The sequence below is a fragment of the Schistocerca nitens genome, chromosome 1 (assembly GCF_023898315.1).
Source record: "Schistocerca nitens isolate TAMUIC-IGC-003100 chromosome 1, iqSchNite1.1, whole genome shotgun sequence".
Lineage (NCBI taxonomy): Eukaryota > Metazoa > Arthropoda > Insecta > Orthoptera > Acrididae > Schistocerca > Schistocerca nitens.
Genome location: NC_064614.1, coordinates 932,919,891 through 932,943,753, shown reverse-complemented (window position 1 = coordinate 932,943,753; position 23,863 = coordinate 932,919,891). Strand labels below are relative to the sequence as shown.

The 23,863-nt window shown below is 39.6% G+C and overlaps 1 protein-coding gene across 5 annotated transcripts in view; it reads left to right on the top strand.

The window, feature by feature from the left end:
* The window catches only part of LOC126193839 (dipeptidyl peptidase 3), a 141,970-nt gene that overhangs the window by 46,238 nt on the left and 71,869 nt on the right, over positions 1–23,863 (top strand). For all 5 annotated transcript variants that reach the window (XM_049932721.1, XM_049932720.1, XM_049932718.1 and 2 more), the window contains exons 6-7: positions 6,033–6,176; positions 10,700–10,830. In XM_049932721.1, coding sequence (XP_049788678.1) covers positions 6,033–6,176; positions 10,700–10,830 — 275 coding nt within the window. The remainder of the gene's footprint in view (positions 1–6,032; positions 6,177–10,699; positions 10,831–23,863) is intronic.

Below are 23,863 nucleotides of genomic sequence, written 5' to 3'. Positions count from 1 at the left end.
GTCTGCAGCAACATCTCTGGTAGTGGTCTCAAATCTGTGCTCAGCACACTTTTGCACAGTGTGTTGATAAACAGTGTCAGTGTAAGTTGAATGTTTTGTCAGTTGCTGTTTAAAATGAGTGCAAAATATCTGAAGTGTCATGAGTTGGTGTTCTTTATAAATTATCTAAAGGGACCAAAGATTTTGTAAGAAGCTGCTGCTAAAATTCTTAGAAAGTCAAAGACATAAGTTGTGAAGTGGGTCAAGACAGTGGGCTGTTCACGATAGATTGGCCTCCAGTGTCTCCGAATGCAAATCCAGTTGAAAATGTAAGTTCGTATAATAAGGTAAGCTTGAAGGAAGCCCAATATATACTTTGAAGCAGCTTTCATGTAAAATCAGGATGATATGGAGATCGTTATTGAGAGAATATGCAGAAAATCTCGTGAGAAGCATGCCAATAAGGTGCCAAGCTATAATTGATAAAGGTGCCATTGGATTAACTATTTAATAATTTTGCAGTTAGTAATAACATGTTTTTTATATAATACTGCAGCAATAAAACATCAACAAGAGAAGAAAAAAAAAACGAAAATAAAACTTAAATTGCAAAGGAAATGCACCATATAAAACAAGAAAACACAGTGCTCATACAAGTGTCTGCCAGCAGCAAAATGTGTCAATGGCTTTAGGAAGACTATGCAATGCTTCATAGCAACAAATTGCCTCAGAAGAGTGTAACGCCACAACTGTTCATATTAGTTTCATTTGAGCAGTTGCGATCTGGCTCATGCACGTGCGCAGTTGAGTCGTGTGAGTAGTACCTCTTCTCACTTCTGGCTACACTCCCCCCCAACACCCCCACCTAACTGTGGCTGTTATCTGTATAAGCAGTAGCAGCAAACAGAGAGATGCTACCCGGAAAAATTTTACTGGCGCGCCCAAGCTGCCAGATTCACGCATGCGCAATAGGCCCATATCTATGGGGAAGAAGGAGGGGGGGGGGGGGCGCAAACTGGAGTATCTGCCCTGGGCGGCAATTGGGGGGGGGGGGAGGCCACGAAACTTATATTCTTGAAGAAAAAAACCTCGTTTCACAAAGCGTCTAGCATCCAGTGCCCGTTGGTCTATCGATTATTCATATGATTTTGAAACGCATCCCTGTCAGTTTTTGAACTATGTAGTATTGCACCGGTTCGGAAATATCATAGACCCAGGGCTGAGGCACAGAGCAGTCTGAGTTATGGTGAGGAAGTGGGTAGTTTCCATGTCACTCGTGTTTACATTTAGTGATTTTGCTGTTTCCTCTTCGTTTACTGCTTTCACGTCAAATGAAAACAAAACGGATTGTTGTTGCCAGGAGCTATCAACATTATTAAAATAAATTCACATAACTACGGAAGCCTAAAATATGTTATTAGTTTCAGATTTTATTTTATTTCCACTTTTCTGACAGTCAAGCGTTAATCACCTCGCAGAACAATGAAATCACTTTTCTGACAGTCAAGCGTTAATCACCTCGCAGAACAATGAAATTATTTTTGTCGGTTTGCTAAATAAATTTGGCTTTTGTTAACCTTTTCTGTGGAGGCAGTCAATTTATTTGAAACAAAATGTTTAATTCTTCATTATTGGCTAGTTTCAACTGTTCACTGAATTTCAAGGGCACATTTTCATTTTCTAGCACATATGGCATTATGCCATAATAAAGAACCAAACATGAGAATACAGTACTGGCTCTCCAAGAAAATTCACATCCCGAAAACCACATTGAAAAGCTTAACATAAGATCTTGGCCTACTTCATTGGGAATCTGGATGTACAAATGTGCACTGTAACCTGAATTACGCATTTTAGTGTGGGTCATGACATTCCGATGCTCTTGGAGTATCCTCTGATGTCTTCTTTCTTTTATGACATAATGTAAGATGTTTTAATGTTTTACATGTACAAACAATAAGGGCTTACTGCGTCATCGTAGCAGCGCAAGCACTGTGACACCTGTTAATCTGGCACTGTCTGGCAGCTGCTGAAATAAATCTGTTTCTAACAGGTTGTGGGAAAATATTGCGAATGGTGGTGTGAAAAACGTTGCTTTCAAAGTAAATTTCCTTTTATGCAAGATGAACTATGTGTGAGAATGTATGATGAATTTCTCAAATCATTGAGCGTTTTACTCTTATTTTAAAAATCAGCTCTTTGAGGATGACTGTTCAGAAGAATTTGGAGCCCAGCAGCTCATTTTTATGTCATTATTAAAAATCTTGCTGGCACACTTGTGTGATGTATCTTATGTGCAAAAAAAGATAAACATTATATGTGAAAGCTTAGCTTGTCGTGCAGCTTATTAATCTTTGAGACCAATATCATATGTTAAAGCTTTGCTTTTCTTGTAGCAGCACTATGTATATTAATTTAATTAATTTTTTACTACTTATGTGTGTGTGTGTGTGTGTGTGTGTGTGTGTGTGTTCTATTTAAGTGTTGTTGCTATTGGCTGACTGCATCACATGTCCTACACTCTATCTGCTTTCATCAGCTGGCGAGATCACGTGACATGAGCTATGACTGGCTTACAAAAGTGCATCACAATCTCAATTTCAATGCTTTGGAAAGTAACATGCAGTGTTGGGTGGAATTTTAATTTGTACTTTTGTAATATGAGAATATGCAGTCCATGTGTTGCTTTCAGTTTTGTTTTGGTATAGTGCCAGTGTATAAAACCATAACCATTCAAAGGATTGATAAGTTTTACAGTTGCAAGGAAAAGTATCCTGTCACTTAACACAGAAAAAGTGTATTTTCACCTGGGAGGAAGTGTATATTTAACTGGGATTTCTGGGAAAAATCCAGGGATTTTTTTTCCTTGTCCGCGTGTACACCCTGAGAAATGTAGATATTGAAGTATCACAAGAAGTTTTCTGGCAAGGTATTAGTTTTAGCTTTCAAGGAATGTGGAAGGCATGGTGACAATTATTCGAATGACACTGTGCTTCTACATATGTATATGAACCAAATGCTTCCTTCAATTCCATTGATTTTCTCAAAAAGCAGCTGCTTCTAACTATGAAACAATCATAGCAGTTTTGCTGGGTACATGAATCCCAACATTGCAATAATTTTTTGTAGTTTGTTTCTGTACTTCAATTTAGATTATGAGAAATATGTCGTTAGTATTGACATGGCTCTTAGCTTATTGTTATATTAATGCTCGAGCGGACTTGCCATACTTTATAAATATTACCAAGTTAAAGATGTATGAGAAAATCACAGTTTAATCTTGGTTTAATTAAACGACATTAAAATAAACTTAATTACATGAGCTAAATTACTGTTTCATTAAACAATAATAAAATAAACATTCATGACATTACTCTGATGCCGCGTGCAAGTGTTACCCCACAGTAATGACCCACTAAAAGCACTAAAGAGTATACTTGTATCAGATTCCAACCACCAATTTACTCAGTTGCTAATTATCTTGCAGACAAGTGCCTCATTGTGGGATTGCACTGCTAGCTTGGAATCATGAGTTCTTTTTTTGCATAGATCATAAATTTTTTATCGGCTAACTTGCTGTTTATTTTACATACAGTACAGCTGCTCACTTGTACGTATGGCGGCACAACTAACCACAGTATTAGCTGAAGCAATAATGAAATAGACATGGGCTCGCAATTGTAAAACAACAATGGAATGGTACAAGACAATGTTATTTGTGGCTGGTGCAGTTTATACATACACTGTGAGATCAAAAGTATCTGGAGACCTGGCTGAAAATGATTTACAAGTTCGTGGCACCCTCCGTAGGTAATGCTGGAATTCGGTATGGTGTTGGCCCACCCTTAGCCTTGATGACAGCTTCCACTCTCACAGGCATACGTTCAGTCACGTGCTGGAAGGTTTCTTGGGGAATGGCAGCACATTCTTCACGGTGTGCTGCACTGAGGAGAGGTATCGATGTCGGTCGGGGAGGCCTGGAATGAAGTCAGCTTTCCAAAACATCCCAAAGGTTTTCTGTAGGATTCAGGTCAGGACTCTGTACAGGCCAGTCCATTACAGGGATGTTATTGTTGTGTAAACATTCGGCCACAGGCTTTGCGTTATGAACAGGTGCTCGATCGCGTTGAAAGATGCAATTGCCATCCCCGAATTGCTCTTCAACAATGGGAAGCAAGAAGGTGCTGAAAACATCAGTGCCGGCGTGTGCTGTGATACTGCCATGCTAAACAACAAGAGGTACAAACCCCTTCCATGAAAAACACAACCACACCATAACACCACCACCTCTAAATTTTACTGTTGGCACTACACACTCTGGAAGATGATGATCACCAGGCATTTGCCATACCCACACCCTGCCATCGGATCACCACATTGTGTACCGTGATTTGTCACTCCACACAACAGTTTTTCTACTGTTCAGTTGTCCAATGTTTATGCTCCTTACATCAAGTGAGGTGTCGTTTGGCATTAACCGGCTTGATGTGTGTCTTATGAGCAGCCGCTTGACTATGAAATCCAAGTTTTCTCACCTCTCGCCTAACTGTCGTAGTACTTGCAGTGGATCCTGATGCATTTTGGAATTCCTGTGTGATGGTCTGGTTAGATATCTGCCTATTACACATTTCGACCCTCTTCAGTTGTCGACGGTCTGTCAGTCAACAGACGAGGTCAGCGTGTACGCTTTTATGCGGTGCAAGTCCCTTCACATTTCCACTTCACTATCACAACGGAAAAAGTGGACGTAGGAATGTTTAGGAGTGTGGAAATCTCGTGTACAAATGTATCACACAAGTGACACCCAATCACCTGACAACGTTCGAAGTCCGTGAGTTCTGCGGAGCTCCCCATTCTGCTCTCTAATGATGTCTAATGACTACTGAGGTCATTGATATGGAGTACCTGGCAGTAGGTGGCAACACAATGCACCTAATATGAAAAACGTGTGTTTATTTGGGGTATCCAGATACTTTTGATCACATAGTGTAGGTGCACCCACTTGAGGGTTAAGTTAAAAGGACCACAACAACAGTGTACATTCAGTTCTTGTGTGTCACTATGTAGTGTCCATTTTAATGCAGCACATTTGACTGACTGACCTGTGTACATAGTAGTAAATTTTTTGCCAATCTCTCTGCACATGGTACAGTCTTATGTTTACAAGGTCTGCTGCAGTTTGTAATATGTCAATGTTTTTTGCCTTCATTGTAGAATCACTGAAACTATTTCTATGTAAGCCAAACCACAATAATTTTCTTTCCTTTAACAAGCTTTTTAATTTGTATAAGCTGTTTAACAATTTTGCTGTTTACCTGATCTCAGAATAGGCAAGTTTTTAAAATCTGCTGTTTGCTACTGCTTTTGATATGACTGTTCACAAAATATTCGCTCTCATTATGGCTGATAATGTTTTCATTTTGTTCAACACCTATCTTAAAGGATGAGGAAATAATATAGATAGGAAAATGGTAACTAAAATAGGGAATCTGGCTGTGTTAAGTATAGGTGAAGTAAAATAAGTTATCCTTAGAAGATAATAGGTAAGAACAATGTTTGGCAGTGAAGAAAGGTAGATCACTGTTTAGCGGTAGTGAATGTGGAAATGGTGCAAGAATGAAGTCGTGTAGAATAATAGTAAAATGAGTTATTGCAAGTAAACACTAATTGCTGGAAGTTAAATGAGTATGGAAGAGTAAAAAAGTTCTGAAAAGTTAATATTGTAAAAATGGTGAAATAATCAGAACTGTGAAACAAGCTCTAAGATTTTGTGACATATGATACACATATTGACTTGTTTCTGCTCACGCCTTCTTACTGAAAACACACAGAAGAGATAAGTGCAAAGTTTACAGTACTGTACATGCACTCGAAGAAGACTGTCTTTGTAAGTGTGTTGTGTGTAGTTCTGAGTTTATGTTAAGAGATCTGTAACTCAAGTGGTGAAATGAAACTCTCATCTTTCAGTTAAGTTGCTAATACTGATTATTGATTTCTTCCATTTAAACAAAATAATAGTAATCAGTAGCTCTGTGTTTCTTATTCTTTTGCAGATTCGTTTGGCTTCAGCGGATACAGGTGATTGCCCTGGTATCACATTAAATGATCAAGAGTATGAAGGATGTAAGTTCAGAGTTACCCGAGGTGATTACTCAAAGCTGATGGACCTTGTTATTGATAATTTGAATCATGCAAAAGTAAGTTTACTGTAATAATAATAGTAGTAGTGTTTTACACTTGGAAAGCTTGAGTACACATTAAGAATAAACAGTGATAGTTTGGGAAACATATAACTCGTTCTTTGTGGTGTCCAAAGTGAAAGCAGTGGCCCAGTGTAGGAAGATATTACCCAGTGCTTGGGTAGCTCAGTTGGTAGAGCACTTTCCCACGAAAGGCAAAGGTCCCAAGTTCGAGTCTCCGTCCAGCACACAGTTTTAATCTGCCAGAAAGTTTCAGATCACAAGCTGCTTGTCTACACCTTCAGACAGAACAACCAAGTGTTGATTATGACAGTATAACTGTCTGGAGTTCATTGCTCAATTCAGTACCAATATCCCATCATATTTCAGGTATTGACAATGTAGTCATTGACTGTCTCGAGTTAGTAGTGTAAGAAATGTTCCTAATTTTGCCGAACTTGCACACAAGTGTCTGATGAGAAGCTCCAGAAACTATTGAAACATCTATTGTCCACCCTTATTACAACTGGTAGACGTTCCTGGTTAAGATGTGAAGTTATCTTGTGACATTTCTAGTGGAAGGTCTCATGCTTTCCTGCCACCTGCATTCCGTAGATGTGCTTTTGGCTGCATACACAGCCTATACCACCCTGGTGTCAAATCATTGACTCGCCTGGTTTCTAAATGTTTTATCTTGCCTGGCATGCAGAAGGATTATATGAAAGGGCTTGTTTATGCCTTCAGTGTCAGAACAGTAAGATATCATGCAATGTGCATGCGCCTGTTAGATTTTCCAGGTACAATGACACACTACGTGCATGTGCACCATAATGTAGTAGGTCCACTTCCTCTGTGAAATGATCAGTGTATTTATTACTGCAAGTGACTGTTTCACTTGTTGGCCAGAAACTAAGCCAGTTGAGAAGATATCAGCAGCCTTTGCCTTCATGTCAAATTAAGTTTTGTGCTGAAGTTGTCTGCTGCACATCACCACAGACCACGACTGGCAATTCAAGTCTGAGTTACTTAGTCAGCTTAGTAAATTTTGTGACACTCTGTCATAGGACAATCAGCTATTACCCAGTGAGCAGTGGCGCAATCGAACGTTGACGCTGTTCTTTAAAGGTTGCACTGATGTCATGACTCTTGGTGGATAGCTGCTTTACCCATGGTCTTGCTTGGTCTTTACACCGCATAAAAACTGGAGTTGGATTAACTTCAGTGGAGCTTGTGTACGGAGAAGCACTTTAACTTCCTGGCGAGTTGGTGGACTCAAGTTCCATACAACCGTCCGACCATGACTAATCAGATTCCATTTGTCACCTGAGGGGAAAATATTGCATGCATTCAGCATCATCAAGCATTTGAATGACACCTACTTACATGCCCTGTGACTTTCAAATTCGCATGTGTCATGTTACAAACGGCGACAGTGGTAAACCTTTGGCACAATCGCCGCCCCCCTCCCCCCCCCCCCCCCCGCCCAACGGCCCATATCAAGTTATCAAAACAGGAGCACGAACTCTGGATATACTATTCAATGGTAAGCCTAGTACAGTCTTAATTGAAAGGGTGAAAGCTGCTTATGTGTTCCCAGAAGTGCTGACAATACTCGTGCCGCAAAACAAGCCTCAGCCTCATGCGCGAGTGCAACAATCTGAAGCAGACGGACTACCCGAATGAACAACACACTTTGGACATAGAGTGCACTTTCCTGCTATATTTTTGAACACCCTTCTGCTTTCACTGAGAGGGCTGATGTAGCAGTCAAAATCATCGACCACTGTTTTCGTCACAGCCGTTGGAGAGTTTACCTTCCAGTTGCCAAATGCGGTGCTGCTCAGCATTGGCAGTTGATTTGTTCTTCAGTGTTCCTTATGATATACCATAGAAGTGACAGTGTGTGAGAATTTCCTTGTAAATCGAGACTGATTTCAGCTAACTCTTACCTAAAGCTGAAAACCAGTCTGAAGTTCTGACAGAATTTCTTTTGGAACATGAAAAACGAATTGGTTCGTATGCTTAAAACACGGGCACTCCAACAGAGCCACCTTGAAGGAAATGACTTTCTTCATGCCAACTTGCATGGATTCCAAAAACATTGGTGGTGCTAACCCCAATTCATGATTTTTCTCTCATGACGTTCTGAAAACCATGGATCAATGCACACAGGATAGAAGCAGTATTGTTTTACTTTCTGATAGCATTTGGATCACTACCGCAACAAAGTTTCTTAACAAAAATATGGTTAAATGGAGTATGAAATAAAATTTTGTGACTGGTTTGAGGTTTTTTTGATATGGAGAGTGAAGTATTTTATTTTAGATGAAGTCTTTGACAGACGTAGAAGTAGCTAAGGCATGCTGCAGTGAAATGTGTGGGGATGCTTTCTATTCATGTTAATGATCTGGTGGACTGTAGTACAACCTCAGACTTTGTACAGATGATACTGTTATCTCCAATGAAGTACTATCTGAAAAAAGCTGCACAAATACCTGGTCAGAGCTTGATAAGGTTATAGAGTGGTGCAAAACTTTGCAACTTGTTTTAACTTTTCGGAAATGCAAATTTTTGTGATTCACAAACACAAAAATGTATTAACCTATGACTGCAATATCAATGAGTCACAGTTGGAACCAGTCAACTCATACAAATACATGGGTGTAAAAATTAGTGGGGATATGAAATGGAATGACCACATAATCATAAAAGTACGAACAGATGACAAATGTCAGGTTATTGGTAGCATATTGGGAAAATGGTGTCAGTCCACAAATGAGATTGATTACAAAATACTTGTAAGTTCCATCTTAGAATATTGCTCAGGCGAGTGGAGCACATATCAAACACGACTGACAAGGAATGTTGAATGTATACAACTAATGGCGAATGTAGGGTTACACTTCTCTTTGACTAGCAGGATTGTGTCACAGAAATGGTGAAACACTTGTACTGGCAGAAAAATGAAAACAGACATCAGTTGTCTTACAAAAGCCCACTTGCAGAGTTTTGAGAACCAGTTTTAACTGAAAAGGGAACTCCCCATCGCATCTGCCTCCTTGTCCGATTTAAGTGTTCATATGAATATGAATGTGAATGTGATCACTCTGAAGGAAATGATGAGAACATAATAGTTTGTCACATAAGCTGCAACCAATGAACGGAACAGTTGCACAATCACACAGTTTCTTTGTGCTCTGTTAAAACATCTGTTTTAATGTTTTTGAAGTTGCATTCAGTTTTGGAAGTTTTGACTCTTGAATTTCTTTGTTGTAACATAGTTCACAGCTGTTTATTTGTTGTTTTCATTTCTGTGAAACGTCTTATGTGGTATCTCACCTGCTCTCACTAATCATCACATTTATCTGCGAGAGTAACTTACTCGTATCACATGAACATGGTTTGTTCGCTTTGCAGCCCAAGGCTTCAACCATGACACAGATGGTCTTCCACTTCACTCAGTGTTGCACTCTTTACTTTTTGGCTGTTCACTGTCTCCGTTTAGCTCATTTTTCACAGTTCAGTACACCTTCTTCCTGTTTTCATGCTTGATCTGTGTTCAGTTTTTGCCAGGTTATCCACTGGGCCATCTTCACTAAATCTGAGGAGGGTGCGATAGTGTTTCCTTTGAGAAAGCTACAAATTTGCTGCAGCTCAACTACGTATCACTTCCGTACAGGCTGTAGAAGAGATAAGGCTTAAGTTTGACACAGGCATTTATTTTTCCTGTGATCAGTACATGAAGGGAATGAGAAAGAAACTCTTGCCATACATCCAGGCAAACAGAGTAAGATGGCATCTGCAGTGTACAAACCCAGTCTCAGGATTAACATTAACTGCTACATATTGGAGTCACAACCACACTTTTCTGACATCCTCATTTCCTTAAAAAGCCGCGTCCATACCCAGGCACTTTACTGGGTGCAGACCTTTCATGCTTTAACTACAGTTACATAGTCGGTAAATGCTGTAAAAATATATTTATTTCCATGCTATAATTTCATTTTAGTATGTAGCGAGTATTTATAAATTCAAGAAAAATAAATGCTTAAGAATGAAAAGGTGTTAAACAAAAATCAGGCTGCCAAAAGTCAAATATATGTATTTTTGTTTTGTCAGTATCATGAAAGGGATAGATTGTTACTTACTGTAAAAATGTCACATCCGGTTGAGAGAAGCATAACGAAAAAACTGTTACACATTGAGCTTTCAGTCAAAGCCTTATTCAGAAAACACACACACACACACACACACACACACGACTGCTATCTCCAGTCAGATTCTGGCCAGAGCAGCCAGAGGTAGCAGTTTCTTTTCGTTGTGCCTGTCTGCAGCTCTTACTTACAGTGAATAGCAATCTGTCCTTTCCATAATATTGTTGATATGCCAACCTTGACTTTCCATTGTTTTATTTTTGTATTGTCAGAGTTTCTACACAATGCAGCCAGCACACCTGTCTGACAGACAACTTTAGAAGCTGTAAAGTAATCATTCTTTAATTTTCCTGAAATCTGGATTACTTCTTTTTCAATGTGTCACAGAAATATGCTGCAAATGAAAATGAAGAAAAGATGCTGAGCCATTACATAAAGAGCTTCACTAGTGGTTCATTGAAGGATCACAAAGATGGTTCCCGCTACTGGATTAAAGACGTTGGACCCGTCATTGAAACGTAAGTATTTTATATAATATAAAATTTTGTCCATGATAAGCTTGACCAGTCCAGCTAAAATAATAGCAGTTCCTTATTCTGAAAATTTTATATGGATATCTGGTTTCCATTTCAGTAAGACCTCGTATATGGCACCTTATGGATCACACCACCTCACATTGTTATATTTACATATATGCTTAGTTAACTGGTAACAGAGAGGTTAATAATGCATTCTGTGTTTGAGATGCACTCACATGTGCACATATACAAATTAATGCAGAGTTCATTTTGTAGTAGGGGGAAAGCCTAGCTACAGTTCTTTCAGCAGATTGTACTTAATGCAGCAGATTTTTGACATCAACAGCTAGGTAAAGGCCATCTAGACTACTTTGTGCATTACTGTGTAATAGGTAGATCACATAACGAGTAAGATGGGTAGATCACATAATGAGTGAGTTGGTAGTGAATAGAATTGGGGAGAAAAGAAATTTGTGGCACAACTTGCCTAAAAGAATGGATCAGTTGATAGGACACATTCTGAGATGTCAAGGGATCACCAATTTAGTACTGGAGAGAAGTGTGGGGTAAAAATCATAGAGGGAGACCAAGAGATGAGTACAGTCAGCAGATTCAGAAGGATCTAGCATGCAGTAGATATTTAGAGATGAAGAGGCTTGTGTAGTGTAGAGTAGCATGGAGAGCTGCATCAAACCAGTCTTCGGACTGAAGACAGCAACAATTACTACCTACTACTACTATGTTTCTACAAACAACTGTAAAACTATGATATTATTGTTGTTATAATTGCAGTATGTGATTCTACAATAGTGATTTTGTTACATTTTTGGTCTCTTGATTTCTGTACCTGTTCTTCATGCAACTTTAAGTATTTTATTGGTGAACCATGGACCTTGCTGTTGGTGAGGAGGCTTGCATGCCTCAGCGATACAGTTAATCGTACCGTAGGTGCAACCACAACGGAGGGGTATCTGTTGAGAGGCCAGACAAACGTGTGGTTCCTGAAAAGGGGGCAGCAGCCTTTCTGTAGTTTCAGGGGCAACAGTCTGGATGACTGACTGATCCAGCCTTGTAACATCAACCAAAATGGCCTTGCTGTGCTGTTACTGCAAATGGCTGAAAACAAGGATAAACTACAGCCATGATTTTTCCCAAGGGCATGTAGCTTTACTGTATGGTTAAATGATGACGGCGTCCTCTTGGGTAAAATATTCCAGGATCAAGCAGGTAGGTTAGAAAATTTAATAAGGGAAATGGATAGGTTGAAGTTGGGTATAGTGGGAATTAGTGAAGTTCGCTGGCAGGATGTAAAATACTTCTGGTCATGTGAATACAGGGTTATAAGTACAAAATCAAATAGTGGTAATGCAGGAGTAGGTATAATAATGAACAAAAAAAGAGGAAAGTGGATAAACTACTGTGAACAGCATAGTGAATGCATTATTGTAGCCAAGATAGACATGAAGTCCACACCTACCACATTAGTAAAAGTTTATATGCCAGCTAGCTCTGCAAATGATGAAGAGATTGAAGAAATGTATGATGAGATAAAAGAAATCATTCAGATAGTGAGGAGAGAGAGAGACACGGGGGACTGGAATTAGATTGTAGGAAAAGGAAGAGAAGAAAAGTAGTAGGTTAATATGGACTGGGGGGAAGGAATGAAAAAGGAAGCCGCCTGGTAGAATTTTGCACAGAGCATAACTTAATCATATCTGACACTTGGTATAAGAATCATGAAAGAATAATAATCTGGGGAATTCAAACAGAATGGCGGAGTGCTGCTGTATGTGGGTTAGACAGGTGAAGATGTGATGCTTAGGAATGGTGTAGGGCTCTTACTATCTAAAAGCAGCTAGAAGAACTTACTGGAGTGGAAACCAGTCTCAGAACACGTAATAACCGCGCGCTTTAAAACAAATGTCCGATGTGTCACTGTAATTCAATACTATGCACCTACTGAAATAGCCAAAGGAAAATTAAAAGATGCATTTTACACAGAGCTTAACAGAGTTCTTAGACAAACAGTCTAGGGACGTAAAAATTGTAATGGGTGACTTGAACGCAAAGGTTGATTCAGAAAATAAAGGGCTTGAACTTATAATGGGTGTGTATGGCATGGGGAACAGAAATGTAAATGGTGAACTGTTGATAGATACATGTGCTGGACGTGACCTAGTCATTGGAGGCACATTGTTTCCACATCATAACTGCCATAAGATAATGTGGGTTTCTCCAGACCATGTTACTGAAAATCAAATAGACCATATAGCCATTATCCCCAAGTTTCGACACATCTCTGTTAGATGTCAGGAATAGAAGAGGAGCAGACATCGGAAGTGACCGCCACCTAGTTTCGGCTGAATTCAGATTTAAGATAGTGGCAAATAGAACCAAGCTCAATCACAGGAGCAAGAAAATAGATGTGCCAAGGTTAAAAGACCGCAGATCAAAGAAACATTTGCTCTTGAACTACAAAACAGATTCCGGGTCCTTTCTGAAGAAAACTTTATGGAAGAGGGAATTGAAACAGGTTGGTAAAAAATAAGACAGTTATTTAGATGTGGGAGGAAAAAATTTTAGGATTTAAGGCACATCTAAGGAAGGATTGGATCTCCGATGCTACATCAGGATGTATACCACCCAGGACAACCGGGAGATCTGGGAAAAACCCGGGAATTTTTTCATCTGGGTGAAAACTGGGAAAAACCCGGGAATTTTTTAGAATTCTGGGAATTTTTCATTGTTTTAATTTTCAGTTAAAATTTTTGTAATTTTGACTGGTAAGAACCGATACTCCAACAAAGGATATTACTGTTATTACCGTATCCCGCTACTGCAGAATAATGCTGCAGCAATAAAACATGAACAAGAGAAAAAAATGTAAATGAAACTTAAATTGCAAAGGAAATGCGCCATATACAATAGCAAGAACAACACCACACAATCCTCATACAAGCCCCTGCCAACAGCGAAATGGGTCAAAGGCTTTAGGAAGAGTATACAAAGCTTCATAACAACAAATTGCCTCCAATAACCATGACGTCACAACAGTTTCATTAGATTCGTTTTAGCAGTTGTGAGCGAGCCCAAGCACTTCTAGCTGCAACCCCCCCCAGCCCCCCAACTGCAGTTTTGGGGGTGGGGGGGGGGGGGCAAATTCATATTATTGAGGAAAAACCTTATTTCACAAAGCACCTAGCATCCAGCGCACGTTGGTCTAATGATTATTCATATGACTTTGAAATGCTTCTCTGTTTTATAATATTTTTGAACACATTCTAAGTTGATTTCTGCATGAATCATAACTTGATTTTTGAATGCGTGCATAGTGTACATGTTATATCTGTCGGGGGAACCCTCGTCGCATCTAGAAATAAACTTTCCTGCAGACAAAAGGGGACGGGGCTATACAAGCTGAGCGGAATAAAGCTGAAAGGGCGAATGCCAATTGCTGTTTATATGGTTGACTGGGTTTGCGAATGGTCAGCTTTGTTATAATTACTAGCAAAATCCATAGATTCAGACTACCAGTGTAGAAATAAATGACTAACAGGTAAGAAAGATAATCTCTTATCTTCTTGCCAAAGGAAATTTTTGGCCAGACCAGTACTCTAGTAAGGGCCAGTTGTACAGTCCTCGGCTAGCAGCTGCTTAAGTTCTATACTGGAAGTAGTGCAGAAAACGCGTTGTACGAACGTGTAACAATGTCTACCCAGAGAATAATCAAGGGATAATTAAAACACTGATTCTGGGAGGGTTATTGATGTTAACTGCCAAATAAGTTTTGACAGTGGCAGGAATAGTTGCAGAATTGGTGATGACAAGATTGTTTGTTAGAACGAGGAAGAATATGACGCTTCCAAATTTGTATAAAAATTTCATACTACTACATTTCGATTTCGTGCTTGAGAAACTGTAGTATATGAATGAAATGTGGAACTATTTCCTAACATAAAGCCTTTTGCTTGTTGTGGTAGGCCTAATAGGCATTTGATATTGGTACTTCATGAATTATATTCTGTCGTGTTATAAAAATTACCATTTATGCCAAAACAGCCTCGTTTATTCGGTGTGTGTTAAAATTGCTGAAATATTAGACAAGCCTATTTCATTTTATGTAGCAGACAGTGACAAAATAGACGTAATCAGATCGAGAAACCGCTGTCTACTGTTGCCCCACCGAGCGAGGTGGTGCAGTGGTTAGACACTGGACTCGCATTCGGGAGGACGACGGTTCAATCCCGCGTCCGGCCATCCTGATTTAGGTTTCCGTGATTTCCCTAAATCACTCCAGGCAAATGCCGGGATGGTTCCTCTGAAAGGGCACGGCCGACTTCCTTCCCCATCCTTCCCTAATTCGATGAGACCGATGACCACGCTGTCTGGTCTCCTTCCCCAAACAACCAACCAACCAACTGTTGCCCCGGTTCGGAAATATTGTAGATCCGGGGCTGATGAGCAGAGCAGTCAGAGTTATAGTGGGGAAGTGGGTAGTCTCCACGTGACACGTGTTTACATTTAGTGATTTTGCTGTTTCCTCTTTGTTTACTGCTCTCACATCAAATGAAAACAAAACGGATTTCTGTGGCCGGGAGCTATCAAGTAAATTAAAATACATTCACATAACTATGGAAGTCTAAAATATGTTATTAGTTTCAGGTTTAATTTTATTTCCACCTTTCTTGCAGAACAATGAAGTGGTTTTTGTCGGTTTGCTAAAGAAATTTGGCTTCTGTTAATCCTTTCCACTGAGGCAGTCAATGTATTCGAAACAAAGTGTTTAATTCCCCACTATTGGCCAGTTTCAACTGTTTGCTGCATTTCAAGTGCACGTTTTCATCTTAAGAGCTCGAATGGCATTATGCCATAATAAAGAACCAAACTTGAGATAATACAGTACTGATACTCCAAGAAAACTTACATCCCGAAAACCACACTGAAAAGCTTAATATCAGGCCGAGGCGTGCTTCATTGGGAATCGGAACATACGAATGTGCACTTAAAGTATGCACTTTAAATGTGCACATTTTAGTATGGTTCACGAAATTCTGATGCTCTTGGAGTATCCTCGGATTGATTCTTTTATGACATAATGTAAGATCTTCTAATGTTTTACACGTACAAACGTATGGGCTTCCTATGTCATCGTAGCTGTGCAAATGTGGTGGTGCCTGTTATATACCACTCTCTGGCAACTGCTGAAACATACTTATTTCTAAGAGGTTGCAGGAAAATATTGCGAATGGTGGTTTGAAAAGCGTTGCTTTTAAAGTAAATCTCCTTTTACACAAGTGAAGGATGTATGATGAATTTCTTAAATCACAGAGCGTTTGAGTCTCATTTAAAAATCAACTCTTTGATGGCGAGCCATTTAGAAGAATTTTGAGCCCAGAGCAGACATTTGTCATTGTTAAAAATTTTGCTGGCACATTTGTGTGATACATCTTAAAGTGCAACACACGCAAAAAAGACCTATATTATATGTGAAAGCTTAGCTTGTCTTGCAGCTTACCAATTTAAACCATTAACTTTTCCTATTTGTGTATTTGTGCTACTTAAGTGTTGTTGCTATTGGCTGATATCATGTGTCCTATGCTCTGAATATCTGCTGTCATCGGCTGGGGAGACCACGTGACAATGAGCTTTGACTGCCTTACAAAAGCGCATCACAATCTCGATTTCAATGCTTTGGAAAGTAACATTCGGTGTTAGGTGGAATTCGAATTTGTACTTTCGTAATATGAAAATACACAGCGTATATGTTGTTGCACATCAAAGATCTTTCCAAAACACGTTTTCTCCCTGAGTTTCATTTTCTAAAGTGCCGGGAAATTCTGAGCCCATATATAAATCCATAACCATTCAAAGGATTGATAAGTTTACAATTTTGAGGGAAAATATACTGTCACTTAACACGGAAAAAGTGTATTTTCACCAGGGGGAAAGTGTGTTTGTAACCGGGAAATCTGGGAATTTTTTTGCATATACACCCTGTACATGGAATGAATCAGCCGCAGGAAAGAACTAAAACTTAAGTTAAATCTTTGCAAGACAAGAGCGCTGAAAAGCGAAGCGCATAAAGAATACATGGAGGTGAACAAAGAAGTGAAGATATGGCTATGTCAAGATAAAGGAAATGGCTAGATGAGCAAGCAACCATCTACCTGGCATTCATTGATTTTGAAAAGTCCTTCGATTCCATGAAGCATAAAGTGCTCTGGCAGGTGTTGCGGAAGTATGGTATACCACAGAATATCTTAAACATCATAAAAGATCTATATTTGTATTTTGCAGATGATATAGTTTTATTAGTGCAAAGGCTGACTGATACGCAAGCTAACTTAAACTTGCTGAAAGAAGCAGCAGAGACTGCTGGTCTCAAGATAAATATAGGCAAAACAAAGGAAATGAGAGTAAATTCAGGGAACATCGGAGGTGCCACTGTTAATAGGGGAGCAGCGAGTGGAGACTGTCAACTCATTCCTGTATCTGGGTAGTATAGTGATGGAAGATGGTGGAGCTGGAGCTGATGTGAAAAACTGCATTAAAAAGGTTAATGCTGCCTTCATACAGTTGTATCCAACATGGAAAAATAGAAATATCAGCTACAAAACAAAAATTCGTATTTTTAATACAAATGTGAAGGCTGTCCTCCTTTACACCAGTGAAAGCTGGAAAATGGATAAAAAGATAACATCCCAGTTACAAAGCTTCATAAATAGATGTCTCCAAAGCATTGTGAATATCTGGTGGTCAGAAGAAATATTTAATGAGGAGCTCAGGCAAATAACGTGCACACACACACACACACACACACACACACACACACACACACACACACACACACGACTGCAATCTCAGGCAACTGAAACCACACTGCAGTGTATGCGTATGTCTTATTTATTGTTGACGAAGGCCTTAATGGCCGAAAGCTAAAATTGTGAGAGTCTTTTTATTGTGCCTACCTGCAACCCAGCATCTCCACTGTATGGTGGGTAGCAACTTTCCTTCTCATGATATTGTTACGTGTATCCTGCATTTTCATTTTTTGTTGACAATTTTGCCATCTATTGCAGATATTTATGGACCTGTCTCGTTGAGCAGCGTCTTCAGTGATGTCTCGATTATCTTTACTCATAGAGTATTGAGAATGGCTTTCATTTTTCCACAGAAAAAAAAAGTTTGCACGAATTTCTGGTGGCATACTTGGTTTCTCCAACCATGTTTGCATCTTGGTCCTGTTGCTCCTCCATTTGTTGAAACTACGAAATTCCTCTGGCTCCTGTTCGATGGAAAACACTCTTGGTCCTCCCATGTGTCTTACCTGGCAGCCCACTGTACGTGGTCCCTCAATGTCCTGTGTGTCCTCATTGGTACTTCTTGGAGGTGCAGATTGAACCGCCCTCCTCCGTTTGCACTGGTCCCTTGTCCTTTCAAAACTAGACTATGGGTGCTTTGTTTATGCATCTGCATGTCCGTCCCTCTTACACTGTCTCAATACTATTCACTATTGTGGCATCCATTTGGCCAGTGGCGCATTTTATACTACAATCCATTCATCATGAGAATAAACCTGATGCAAACTAACAGAAATGCTATTATTGGTCAGAAGCCATGGAACACGGACACTGGTGTTGTTACACTCTTGGAAGTAGGTCCTACTTATGTAAGAGGTATCTTATTACTAAGTTATGTTTAATGAAACATTAAGATATTCAAGTGTATTACAGCCATCAATGTTTTTCTTAATCACGCTTCAGCTGGGTAGTTTTTATTTCAAAAATCGTGTACAGTCACAGCCTCTGCATGATTGCACTCCGATTGGCTGAGGCTGCTTTCTGTTCTATAGTGAGACACGCGCATGGAACACGGTTAAAAAGTGCCAAGGAATAGGCTGTTCTTAATGTGTTTCATAAATTTACGGAGATGTTCGGCTTTGAAGTTTTCAGAGTGTTGTATATAATGCAGTTGACATACTGTTTCAAATTGAAAGTGTAGCGCAGTCGGTAGAGCAATGATATCTGAATCAAATGTATTAACATGTACGTTGGTTCAAATCTCCCTGCTGTCATTTTTATTTCTCCTTCATTTTGAAACACCTACATCTCATAATTATAAAACTCTTCATAATTTTTTTATGATTAATGCATGTTTTCTTGTTTGTAATTACATATTGGACGTGAAATTCCCATTTCCGTTTCAAATACAAATTATTAATTATCGATGTTTTATGAAAGACTTCATGAAAGTTGTTTAAATTAAGAAAACATAACAATTTAATTATTTAAGGCAAAAATGAGAAATCAAATTCTCTTTATTTGGACTATGCCCATCATTTTATACCACAAAGGTAGATAAGTATTGTAGAAACACGAAAAACAATCACTTTCGCAACATCGAGCATGTCATACAAATGCTGCATTTTTACATTTGCTACTGTATCACTACAATATGAACTCAACAGAACTGATCTGGAGCCAAGCTGCGGGATTAGGCCCCTGAAATAACAAGACTGTTAAGATTCCAGACATACTGGAACTAACGCACGTAGCTTTTTCACATGTCACTGCTGAATGCTAGCGGGATATAGAACAGCTCGTCATAAAAGAAGAAGAGAAAATGCTGTGCCTGGTTGGCTTCATGGATTCTGTTGTTGATAGGCTCGTTATCAACGTAGCAGGTAACATTTCTAGAGCTGAAATGTATTTCTCGGATTCGGATAAGGAAGGAGCTAAGAGATTACCAAATGACTGACTGTAAGTAAGACCTTCAGTGGTTTCAGTATTTAACTATATGGTGAAATCCTTCAAATACACTCTTAAGCTACACACAGCTTATGCAGAAAAATTACCCTGTGGTTAAGTCAGGAATTTTCATAATTTTTGTTTTTAATTACAATAATACATTGGATAAAAAACGATAAAGTGTTGCATTTTTCGTCTCGTTTTTTTTTTTTTTTTTTTTAATTTTTTTAATTGCAGCTGGCCATGTCACTGCAGGGTAGCTGTACCAGCTGACAGGCCAGTGCTGTCAAAGTTAAATGCACCGGTTAAGCTGTTGTCTCGTATTGTCTCTAAGGCGATACGCGCTTTCGGACAGCACGAAATGTACCTTTATTATTGTACTTGACAGTACTTGAGACAGCTTGGCTGCAGTCCTACATGAAACGGAAATCCAATGAGGTTCCAGCAAATGTGGAAGAATACATAGTGCAATGTTTACATCAGGTTTATTATTATGATGAACGGATTATAGCCTGGTTGAGTCTGTATGCAGAAGCTGCCGAACTATCGCTGTCCTAATGCCGTCACTTACTCCTCAGGAGATATGCATGCTGTTTGTCTGCCATGCTCAACCACCCACCCTATGCCTCCTTCTTTGATGACTTCTTTCATTGCCAGTATGGGGCACATCCTTCTTCTCTGTTACCTTCTGGAGTTTGCTTTCTGCTGTTGCTCTGGCAGATGAACTTCAAGCTCCCTGCAAATTTCCCGGTGGATGTGAACCCTTCACCACCTTGACTTTGTGTGGTGACCCACGTTCACCTTAGCCTTCATTCGCTTCCTAAGGACACCACACCCACCTCGCTCTATTGCCTTCAGTTTCATGACCTTTGCATGGAATTACGCAATAGTACCTTTGTGTACACTGATGGCTCTCGGATTGACCATGGTGTCGGGTGTGCCATCATCGTTGGTGCTGATGTTTTTTTGTATCTGCTTCTGACACACTGCTCAGTATTCACAGCCGAGCTCTTTGCCCTGTATCAGGCCACGAACTACATACTGTGACACAGGCTTTTCAATTGTGTCATCTGCTCAGACACTCTCGGCACCCTTCAAAGCCTCTGTGTGTGGTACACAATCCATCCCATATGCAGCGGGTCCAGGAAAGCTTTCACTTGCTCACTCTTGATGGAGCCACAGTGATGTTTGTCGGTTCCTGGTCATGTCGGTCTGACAGGAAACGAGGCTGCTGCCAAGGCTACAGTCCTCGTACCTCAGCCCACTAGTTCTTACATTCCCTCTGAAGATCTCTGTTTTGCCGTCTGTCAGGAGGTGGTGTCAGTTTGGCATCGCCACTAGTCCTCCAGTCATGGGAATAAGCTCAGGGTTATTGAGCCTCTCCCAGCAGCTTGGAGACCACCTCTCAACCCTCCCGCTGTGAGGCGGTCATTTTAACTAGGCTGTGTATTGGACACTGCCTTTTGAGCCATCGCCATTTGTGCACATTGTGCCCAACTTGTAACTGTCTGCCATTTCCTGATGGAATGACTTTTTTTTTACCGTTAACATTCTTGTTTGGGTTTGCTGTCTGTTTTAGTGAACAGCGCATGGCCTGTCGACTGCGTTTTACTTTTTGTTCATTATATCAATATGGCAAAGGCCATTTAATTTTTAGTTCTGGAACTCAATTTCTCTGTTGCGTATTTTATAGACCTTTCTCCACATCCTTACTTTTAGCTGTCTGCTCTTCCATTGTTGGGGATCAACATGTAGTCATTTTTAATTCCTCTTTGTCTTCACAGGTTTGACATAGGTGTGTATGATTCTAGTTGTTTTTGCACCCTAAAACAAACAAACAAAATAAATGGAGGAGATGTACAGAACCCCTTAAATTTTTTTGGTGAACTTATGGCTCTGCTTACCCTTGACCTCTCAAAATTTGTCAGGGAAAAATGCTAAAACTTGTCTGGAAATCAGGGAATTTCACTTGGGGAAACTTGGGGAAACCCTGTCACCAATTTAGTATTGGAGGGAAGCATGGGGGGGTAAAAATTCTAGAGGGAGACAAAGAGATGAATACACTAAGCAGATTCGGAAGGATGTAGGTTGCAGTAGTTATTCAGAGATGAGGAGGCTTGCACAGGATAGAGTAGCATCGAACTAGTCTCTAGACTGAAGACCACAACAACATTGGTGATAACAATTAATCGTCACTACCTGAGAGGCCCCCATGAAAAATGAATGATTGCAGGTCAATTGAACTTTGTGGAAACATTTGTAAGGACATATGAAAGAGAAATAACAAAGAAACCATTGAAAGAAACACATTTTAATTTCCAAATGACAAGATAACACTTGTGAATTGTGTACAACGTTTACACTATCGCTCAAAAGTTTTTGAACATTAATGATTTTGAGGAAAATATGCAAATTGGAACCAGAAATATTATAAATACTCACAAGACAGATTTGGAATAATCTTTTATTGAAACTAAATACATCCAGTTGAATTTTACTCTCCTCAAAGTACCCTCCTTTGGCTTTATCACTGCTCTGCACACGTGAGGTATTCTTGCTGTCAGCTTCATCAAGGTTTCCTTGGTATATACTGCCATTCCTTTTGTAGTCTGGTCCAGAGGTGATGAGTGTTAGTGATGGTACTTGATTTAACTGCTCTATCCAAGTGATCCTAAAGCAGTTCAGTAAGATTACAATCAGGGGATTGGGGTGGCCAGATCATATTTTTCAGTTCCTTATTTTTACTAAATTTTCCAAATACGTTTTACACTATTTTGAAGTATGTTTAGGGTCATTATCGTGCTGTAAGACAAATCCCTCGCCAATCAAACCTCTTCCACACGGCTTTGCATGATACTGCAGAATACAATGGTAATCCTCTTTTTGCATTTTTCCATTTATTTCTTCAAGATCACTGATGCTGCTGCCTCCAAAACATCCCCAGACCATGAGGGAACCACTTCGATGCTTTAATGATGGAGATACCCATTGGTGTAACATTCTTTCAACTGGCAACCGGCAAACAAACTTGTTGCTTTGTGACAAAGTCCTCAAACTTGGATTTGTCAGTAAAATGTACCTTTTCCCACTGATTTACTGCCCAACTTTCATGTTGTCTTGCCTAGTGTATGCTCTTCTGCCTATTAATAGCCATCAGTAATGGTTTCTTAGCCACCACATGCCTGTTAAGGTTCACTGCGTGAAGATGTCTTTTTCACAGTACTTACACTCGCCAGCTTTTCCCTTTTGTGGTTGAGTTCTGCTGCTAAAACTGGCACTGTTTTGAGGGGATCACATTTACTTCTGATTACTATCTATCACCACCTTTTGATGTGACATTTGGCGTGCGCTTTTGAGGCTAGTCCAAATTCTGGCCGGTGTCCTCATGCCTCTGCAAAGTATAATGGACACAACCCGAGGAAATATGTTCTTGATGTGTTGTTTGTTGCAAAGTAAGACTGGCTGCATGTAAAGACACAATTGCAGTACGTTTTTCTGTTGAAAGCTCTTTTTCCTTTCTTCATCGTATTATCAATGTTTACACTGAGTGCTCAACAAGGTTCACAGTTTGGTGTCTCATGCATAACTACATGCCCCTTTCTTACCTGTAACCATATTCACAGATTTGCTGACATGCTATGAATGCCATCTAGTGAGGAAAGATTATATTATGCCATTGCAATACAAAATTAGCAGCATGCAATGCTTGGAACCCAAACGGCATACAACAGAAAGTTATGTTTTGAATGATTTCATTTTTAAAAAGTGGAACACTATTCTTAAACATTATATTGACGGTGACACTGGGAAACAATATAGTTAGTTTGTGTTTGAATCTGATTACTCATACAGGACAGTCAAACACTTTTGAGTGATAGTGTACATTCCAGGTGAAAAATGTTTTGTTCCTCAACCCCATTGTGGAAAGAGGACCTCTCCATATTTCTTTAATGTGTCAATACTTCAAAGGACAGCAGCACTATTGCTGTTGTGTTTTGATAAAACAGCTGTTTGAATAAAGCCCTGTTCACCTTGTCCAGACCCATGTGAACTGTCTGCAGCTGTAATGTACACTGATGCCTGTGTTTCAGCGCTGTGTCGTCGTACTAGTACCCATGTCTAATGGCAAGTCATGACAGTAACACAACTAACAACACAAAAATGTGTACATTGGTTCAATTAGGAAGTTTACTTATAATCACCCTTTACCATATCTTCATGCTTTGGTAATAACTGCTGAGCATAGAAATAATTGTAAAAGATTCCTCAAATATTGTACATACATT